This window comes from Homarus americanus, unplaced genomic scaffold (assembly GCF_018991925.1).
Source record: "Homarus americanus isolate GMGI-L3 unplaced genomic scaffold, GMGI_Hamer_2.0 scaffold6317, whole genome shotgun sequence".
Classification (NCBI taxonomy): Eukaryota; Metazoa; Arthropoda; class Malacostraca; order Decapoda; family Nephropidae; genus Homarus; species Homarus americanus.
The window spans coordinates 17572865-17582211 of NW_024730668.1; the positions used below are offsets into that span (position 1 = coordinate 17572865).

The window sequence follows — 9347 nt, forward strand, 5'->3', positions numbered from 1 at the left end:
AGGGGTAGTGGTAGTGACTGGGTTAGTGGTAGGGGTGAGTGGTAGTGACAGGGATAGTTGTAGTGGCAGGGGTAGTGGTAGTGACGGGTGGTGGCAGAGGGGTGAGTGGCAGGGGGTGGTGGTAGTGACAGGGGTAGTGGTACTGGCAGGGGGTAGTGACAGGTAGTGGTAGTGACAGGGATAGTTGTAGTGGCAGGGGTAGTGGTAGTGACGGGTAGTGGCAGAGGGTAGTGGCAGGGGGTAGTGGTAGTGACAGGGATAGTGGTAGTGGCAGGGGTAGTGGTAGTGACAGGGGGTAGTGGTAGTGGCAGAGGGTAGTGGTAGTGACGGATGAGTGGTAGTGACAGGATAGTGGCAGGGGTAGTGGTAGTGACGGGTGAGTGGTAGTGACAGGGATAGTGGTAGTGGCAGAGGTGAGTGGTAGTGACGGATAGTGGTAGTGACAGGGATAGTGGTAGTGACGGGTGAGGTAGTGACAGGGATAGTGAGGAGGTAGTTGGGGGTGAGTGGTAGTGACAGGGGTGAGTGGTAGTGACGGGTGAGTGGCAGAGGGTAGTGGCAGGGGGTAGTGGTAGTGGCAGGGAGTAGTGGCAGGGGTAGTGGTAGTGACAGGGATAGTGGTGAGTGGCAGGGGTAGTGGTAATGACAGGGATAGTGGTAGTGGCAGGGGGTAATGGTAGTGGTAGGGGTAGTGGTGAGGTGGCAGGAGTAGTGGCAGGTGGTAGTGGCAGGTGGTAGTGGCAGGGTGGTAGTGGCAGAGGGTAGTGGCCAGGAAAGTCAAAGTATACCATTAGCATAGTTAAGAGTTTGATCAGTAAATGGATCCCTTCACCGCTTCACACCATCCACCATTACTGCATAAGATAACTCACTCCCAAGATAACACTACACTAAGATAACTCACTTACGATAACACTAACCTAAGGTAACTCACTCTCAAGATAACACTACACTAAGGTAACTCACTCCCAAGATAACACTACACTAAGGTAACTCACTCCCAAGATAACACTACACTAAGGTAACTCACTCCCAAGATAACACTACACTAAGGTAACTCACTCCCAAGATAACACTACACTAAGGTAACTCACTCCCAAGATAACACTAACCTAAGGTAACTCACTCCCAAGATAACACTACACTAAGGTAACTCACTTCCAAGATAACACTACACTAAGGTAACTCACTCCCAAGGTAACACTACACTAAGGTAACTCACTTCCAAGATAACACTACACTAAGGTAACTCACTCCCAAGATAAAACTACACTAAGAAAACTCACCCCCACCATCCTAAGATAACACTACACTAAGAAAACACCCCAAGATAACTCATTCCCATGATAACACTACACTAAGATAACTCATTCCCAAGATAACACTACACTAAGATAACTCACTCCCAAGATAACTGAGTGTTACAGTAGCCCCCAGAAGCACTCTCGATGGGGTCAAATATCCAGACTTTTTTTCTCTGTTTTTGCCTAATTCTTTTTTCTTATTTTATCTTAGCCACCGGCAAGCTGTATGGTGAGGGGGTATAGTGTGGTAGGTGGTATGGTGAGGGGGTATGGTGTGGGGTATAGTGTGGTAGGTGGTTATTGAATTGATTTGAATTGAATTGAAACAGTTTATTTAGCTAGAAAAACACAGATACAGAGTGGATAATAATAATATTAACATGGCTGAGTTAGTTGAGAACCTGAGCTCTCTTTGAGGCACCTTATATATACTATACATTTATCTCAAGGAAGTATTATGTAACATTTAATAACATCTGGAATAGTACAAAAGCATGGTGGTAACAAGAACATCTCACAATGTTGCCACTGTTATCACTTTAATATTTATTTTTTTATTTTTTTATTTTTTAGTTTATTTTTATTTATTTATTTATATATACATAAATTACAGTGGAATTGAAAAACATAAGTATAATGGGGGAGCAGTACAACCTGGGTTGTACATTATTAAGGTTGAACAAGAGGACAGAGCTGTGGGATTATGTCTAGTTGACAATTATGTTTATTGCAATGGTAATTACTTATCTATTTACATGGTAATTTCCGATAAAACGGTTTTGATGGTACAATAAAAGCAGGTACTGTAAATATAGTTGGTGTTACAAGAAATATTAATACTTAGACAATACAGTAGATATTTTTTAAGACATGATTTAAAGGAAGGGAGCGTAGTCTTTGCTCGGATGGGTGGGGGTAAGTTGTTCCACACCTTCACACTGTGATATTTTATGGAGGTTTGGGACTGAGAGGAAAGCATGGGGGTGGTCTTAGTAGTTCTGGGTGCCTTAAGTTGTATCTCTGATTATTCCATACACGGAAATAATTATTGTCAAGCAAGTGATTGGTAGATTTGTAAACAAAGAGGGCACAGCGTGGGTGGTAGGTGGTATGGTGAGGAAGGATAGTGTGGTAGGTGGTATGGTGAGGGGGATAATGTGGTAGGTGGTATGGTGTAGTTTAACCCATTTGGTTTACTGTGATGTAATGGTCAGCATGCTCGCCTCGCAAGTGAGCGGACCTGGTTCCATCCCCGGGCAGAGTGAAACTATGGGCAAGTTTCTTTACTCCATTTGCCTCTGTCTACCCAGCAGTAATTGGGAACCTGGATGTTAATCCATTTGTGGATTGTATTCCGGGGTAATGGTTAGCCAGTGCAGTTGACGAGTTGTCCGGTCTTCTCGGACTATTCCTTGACAATGGGTCATGTAACTCGTTAACTTAGGGTGTGGTTGTTGTGTTGGCGACAGCTTCTACACCTTAAACAAATTCAGGCCTAGGTGGCCCTTGAGCGGGCCATCCTCGTTACACGAGGGGTAACCATTATTATATACTGTGGTAGGTTTTTTTTTTTTTTGTAGAGAAAGGAGGAATGAAGGAAGATTAGAGGTGGGGGAAGGAAGTTATAGTTCGGAAATTGAAGAAGTTTAGGAGGAGGTAAGAGAGGGCGGGCTGACCGCCTAGCTAAGCTAATGGTGTGTTAGGGTTGTGTCATGGGTTAGTTATTGTCTGTCGGTACAGGCACTAGACATCCTACCCTATCCCATATATGGGTGTTTTAAGGGCCTTATTTCATATTCCGCCGACCCTACTGGCGGATGCTGGTCTAGGGAGGTTGTCTATTGCCTGGCCGTGTAGATCGGGGGTGGTAATGGACCTTTTGAGATTTCGTAGCTTTTTGGGAACCATGTATGGTTGTTGTCGTTATCTGGTGGGAGTCTTTGAAGGAGTTCTTGCTCTGATCGTTCTATCTTTTGCCAGATTCTGCTGGCCAGGGTGTGCAGCTGCTGGTTGATGGGTTTCATTCTCAGGTCTCTATGTATCTCGGCTGTGGTTCTGGTGAAGGGGTATCTTTCACCTGTGACGAATCTTAGGGCTTCATTTTGGACCACCTGTAATTTTAATATTTGAGTGCTCATAGTATGAAGAGGTACTGCTGGGTAAGTTAATATCGGTGTGATAAATGATGTCACCAGGCGGAGTTTTATTTTCTCAGGAAGCGCTTTAAAGCGGTATAGTTTTCTCAGCTCTCTTCTTGTTTTTTCCTTCCTGCTGTGGACATGGTGGGAGTAACCTGTCGTGGATATATGCAGGCCCAGGAGAGTGCCTCTGCTTTTGTATTCTATCTGGGCATTTTTGTTTTCTAATGGATGGGTTTTCCTTCTGCATGAGGGTATCACTGTGAATTTCGGGAGACTGGTTTGGATTTTCCATTGTTTTTCGTAATTATTTACCCTTTCTAATTCCCGCCTCGTGTTGTCGATCTGTAACGCTCGCGATTTTCCTGGATGTGTTGTTATTTGAGTGATGTCACCTGCATACATAATATCTTCTCTCCGCCTCCCACTAGAATAGGTAGGTTCATGGTAGTGCTATTAGTGGTATGGTAGGTCACGGTAGGGGGTATGGTAGTGGTGTGGTCCTTAACCTCCCGGTTCTAATCCCCACCCCATCCTCCTACCCTTTCACCCTCCCTGACCCTCCCCACCCCCATCCCTTCCCTCACACTCCCCACCCCCATCCCTTCCCACCCCCATCCCTTCCCACCCACTCCCCACCCCCATCCCCTCCCCTTCAGTCACCACCCACTCCCCACCTACCCAACACCTATACCATTACACCCCAAGGGAGGGGGCGTTGATGGGGTGGGTGAGGGAGTGGCGTTTCCCAGGTGACCGTAGTAATGACGTCACTCCCATTCATTAATTGCCACGTGGTGTCATTGTTTGTAAACATTGGCGTAATGAATGTTCATGAATGGTTCCACATGTTTTGTTTTGACCCCCCCCCTTCAGTAAAGAGAGTGATGATTGTTTAGTGTGAGTGAGGGTGTAGATAACAGGTGTGTGACAGGTGTCTAGGGAGTGGGGGTGTAGAAACAGGTGTGTGACAGGTGTCTAGGGAGTGAGGGTGTAGATATCAGATGTGTAGTAGGTGTCTGTGAAGTGAGGATTTAGATAACAGGTGTGTAACAGGTGTCTAGAGAGTGAGGATAACAGATGTGTAACAGGTGGGTAGGGTTGTGTTTAAGGAGTGGTCGGTTAGAATACAACACCGTCACAGATACACCTTAGATGAATACGTGTGTTGACGTTATTGTGTGTCAGTGTGTGTGGAGATGTGACCGTTCCTTTAGTGATGCAGGTAACAGTAACACAGACACTTTCTTGGCGTAGCAACACCAGAAACAGTAACACGAAGGGGAAAGATTTTCAGATAAGATACTTTTGACCAACATTGTCATTTAAACCAGTTATGTGATTAGGCTAGAACAGTGGTTCTCAAACTCGGGGTAATTACTCCAACTGGGGTAAAAACTACATTTTGGCTGGGGTAATATGCTTCTGTTTAACACTTATAACACTTACGTTTGCCGCGTTTGGCACACCCTGACAACGCTGCCTTTCGTGACGACAAGTTTCATCGCACGCCTAGCTTATCTGTCGGACATCTTTCGAAAGATGAATGAGTTGAATTGCTTTCTACAAGGAAAAAATGCTTCCATCATCGATGTTCAAGATAAGATGAATGCCTTCTGTCAACAAATGGAACTATGGCACAGGCGAGTCAACGTCAACAACGTCGCTATGTTTACCAGGCTAGACCAATTTTTTCAAAGTAGCGAGGTTCAGTGCCCGGCGAGCATCTGCTCACACTCAAGACGTCAATGACAAAATATTTTCCTGAAAGCAATGCTCTGGAGACGAACACCGCATGGATGGAGCAACCATTTCTTGTGGCCGAAGATGTCATTTCTGACAACGACCCTGCAAAAGAAGAAATCCTGAAGTTGAGAAATGATTCCGTGACCCGTAGCACATTCGACACTGTCGAGGATATTGCATCTTTCTGGCTTAAGCAAGGAGCAGTGGGATACCCAACTCTAATGACTCGGGCTATCAACGTACTTCTATTTCCCACGACCTATATGTGTGAACTTGGGTTCTCGGCAATGTACCACATCAAGTCCAAGACCAGAAACCGGCTCGTTCCAAGCTCAGATATGAGGCTGGCTCTGTCAAAGACTAAACTACGCATCCAAAATCTGGTGTCGACAAAACAAGTTCATCCATCTCACTGAGACTAAGTCTATAACAGCACTGTAACTGTAGCACTATTATTGATTTTTGTATAAGACTGACTAGAATTGTACACTTGTGTTTTGTATAATACATTTTATTGGAGGAGTAAAATTTGTAAGTACATTTGTGAACTTGTGTTTTGTATAATAAACTTTATTGAAAAAAAAGTAAGGAGTAAAATTTTACGTTGGGGTAATTCGAACCTGTCAGACTTTAAATAGGGGTAAAACTGGAAAAAAGTTTGAGAACCACTGGGTTAGAACCTTGTCAGTGATCCCCATGTAATCAACTGTTGATAAAAAAGACATAGCACCAACAATAACCCTATCAGTAACAGTAGACGCAACAACAGGAGTGTGGAGGGCGTCTGGCCTGGGTCACCCTGGCGTGTAACACAACCCGACAATGGTAGTGAGTTATGGTTTGGATAAGATACACCTTATCAGTTGACCGCTCCATCTCAACGTGCCTGCCCGACCGTCCAACAAACGACCGTCCTTCCGATCGCTCGTCTTACGCGATCAGGTTATTTCTTCTAAACTCTCCTACTCTCACCATCCCGCATGATACTGCGCGTTAAGAGCGTGACTCCACCCTGTGTTATTAGAACCTATCATATGAGCGACCCCACTTTTGCCGACCTTGAGGCTTCATCTACACACACACCCACCTGGTCTTACGTGTTCAGAAGTAGGTACACTATCACCACAGTGCCGGTGGACTAATATCAAATTAAAGATAAGGGCAAATATTAAGAATTTTAGAAAAAACATCACCCGAAGATCAACCCCCTAACCTGGCCTAGCCCGACCTAACCTAGTTTTAACCATAAGATATTTTTTTTTTACGGGGATTAGCTCACCCGGGCACAGGTCACTGACCCACATCGGGGTCTGGGAGGCGAAAATGTAATAATAATGATAATAATAATAATAATAATAATAATAATAATAATAATAATAATAATTTATAGTAAATAAAATTTATAATAAAAACAAATAATAATAAATAAAAAAATGAAAAAAAGATCAAGAGTGAGTAACAATGTTGTGTTGTCAATTGTAAGAAAAACAATTGAGACCCTGCAATTGTGTGTAAATGAGGCAGAAAATCAGATCAGCAACCTGGGACTTGGTCACAATTTTCGTGATGCCATATGGCAGCCGTGTCTACCATTAGACAACACATTATGCTTCCAATAATTTCCCAGGCGGTAATACCTCCCTGATTGATAGCTGCCTACTACCTACACTGTTCTTAATGTTCCAGGTTGTGTGTGTGTGTGAACTAGGTCGTGGGACACAAATTAAACAAGTTTCTCAAAACAAACTTACCCAATTGTTTATCAAGTTGGGTCACCTGAAGATTAGCTCCCCGGGTTATTTTACCTGGTGATGAAACATCCTAAACTAACCAGTAATATCTCAGTTATTATTATTATTATTATTACTATTATTATTATTATTATTATTAGTAGTAGTAGTAGTAGTAGTATGTACCACTATTATTGTTATTATTATTATTGTTATTATTATTATTATTAGTAGTAGTAGTAGTAGTAGTAACAACTGGGGTCAAACAAGTGGCATATGCTGACGACCTTACAGGAGCAGGAAAAGTGGAGGGCATCAAAAAGTGGTGGGACTTGGTAACATCGTGAGGTCCACAAATAGGGTACCACCCAAACGCCAGCAAGTCCTTCCTCATCGTGAAGCCAGAACATTATGAACGGGCAAAGGAGGTTTTTGGCGGAAGTGAAGTCAAAATAACTAAGGACGGCCAAAGACATCAAGGCACAGTAATTGGCACTACGGACTTCAAGACAGATTACGTAGCGGGAAAGGTGAATGAGTGGGTTAGTGAAATCCAAGCTCTGTCTGAGATTGCTAACACAGAGCCACATGCGGCTTTCGCTGCATTCACCCATGGAGTCAAGCATCGTTGGAACTACCTGATGCGTACTATCCCTGGTATCGGACCCCTCCTCCACCCTCTGGAAGAAGCTATCAGTGTCAAGTTCATTCCCAAATTGGTGAAACACACTCACTTAACCCCAGCAGAAAGAGCACTTCTTGCACTTCCATCAAGACTGGGAGGGATGGGACTAACCAATCCAGAGGAGATTGCAGCCACCGAACATCAAAATTCACTTAAGCTCACGGCAGCCCTCACTGACCACATAATAGCCCAGAACGCAACAGGGGAGGTCGTGACCGGTGAAGTAAACGAGATTCGTAGGTCCATTACGACAGATCGACTGCACTGCCAAAATGATAAGTTGCAGCAACTGTTGCTGCAGGTTCCAGAAAATTTGAAAAAAAAAGTAGCTATAGCGCAGGAGGTGGGCGCCTCGAACTGGTTAACTACGTTACCGATAAGGGCAAATGGTTTCAGTCTTAACAAACAAGAATTTACAGATGCCATTGCTCTAAGGTACGGTCGGCCAGTAGAAGGTTTGCCCTCCCAATGCGTGTGTGGCTCTTCCTATGACGGCGATCACGCCATGGTGTGCAAGAAAGGGGGCTTCATATGCATGAGGCATGATGAAGTAAGGGACCTTACAGCAAATATGTTGAAGGAAATCTGCCGGGATGTCATGGTAGAACCGACCCTCCTTCCATTGGATGATGAGATCCTCCAACATAGGACTTCAAACACATCTAACGAAGCCCGTGTTGACGTCAGTGCTCGAGGATTCTGGACGCGAGGACAGCGAGCTTTCTTCGACATCAGGATTTTTGATCCCATGGCCGCATGTCACCGTAACCTAGCTCTCGATGCTGCACATAGGAGGAACGAGAACGACAAGATAAGGGCATATGGGGAGAGAATCCAAAACGTTGACCAAGGCAGCTTCACTCCCCTAGTGTTCACAACCTCTGGTGGGATGGGACCAAGTGCAAGATGTTTCTACGCCAGACTTGCGGAGGTGATCTCCGAACAGAAGCAGCAGCCCAGAAGCTTCGTTACAGCCTGGATGAGATGTCGACTGTCTTTCTCTCTCCTTCAGTCGGCTTTGCTCTGCCTCAGGGGAACGAGAGCTTCTGCCCCTACTCCGACAACTGCTGCAGATATTGACTATGAGGCTACAGTCACTGAATGCCGCATAGATCTGCGGCTCAACTAATTTAACACAGATAGGATACCTCTTATGTATTAGGATATTTAATATTAAGGTAATTAAATGGTGGCGAAGGTGTGGCTATCGGGGGAGGCTGGAGGCCACGTTATTTAAAAAAAAAAAAGTAGTAGTAGTAGTAGTATGATGTACCACTATTATTGTTGTTATTATTATTGTTATTATTATTTTTTTTTTTTTTTTATTTATTTTTTTTTTTTTTAAAGAAAAAGTTGCTTCCAGCTTCCACCAATAGCCACACTTTCGCCGCCATTTTATTGCCTTAAAATTAAATATCCTAATACAAAAGTAGCTATCCTAGCTGTGTTGAGTTACTTAAGCAGCAGATCTACTACTACTATTACTGCTACTACTTTTTTAATCGTGGCTTCCAACTTCCCCTTATAGCCACACCTACTACTACTACCTGTCGTAGACTTGGACACTCCCCTACAACTCAGAGTAGTCATCAAGCTCGTCAGGTGAGAGGATCCACGAGACTGTTGCTCCCCGCACAGCACGACAACATAGCCTGGTAGTGTGAGCCAATGGGAGAGAAGAGGGAGGGTGGGAGGAAGAGAGGTAGGGAAGGAGGAAGGAAGGGAGGAAAGGAAGGAAGGAAGG

At 44.2% G+C, this 9347-nt stretch overlaps 1 protein-coding gene across 1 annotated transcript; it reads left to right on the forward strand.

The window, feature by feature from the left end:
• The first annotated feature begins 5241 nt into the window (after positions 1-5241).
• Positions 5242-5604, forward strand: LOC121867104 (protein ZBED8-like). The gene has a single exon (XM_042366862.1). It carries the CDS (start codon positions 5242-5244, stop codon positions 5602-5604), a length of 363 nt encoding a protein of 120 aa, XP_042222796.1.
• Positions 5605-9347: the final 3743 nt, after the last annotated feature.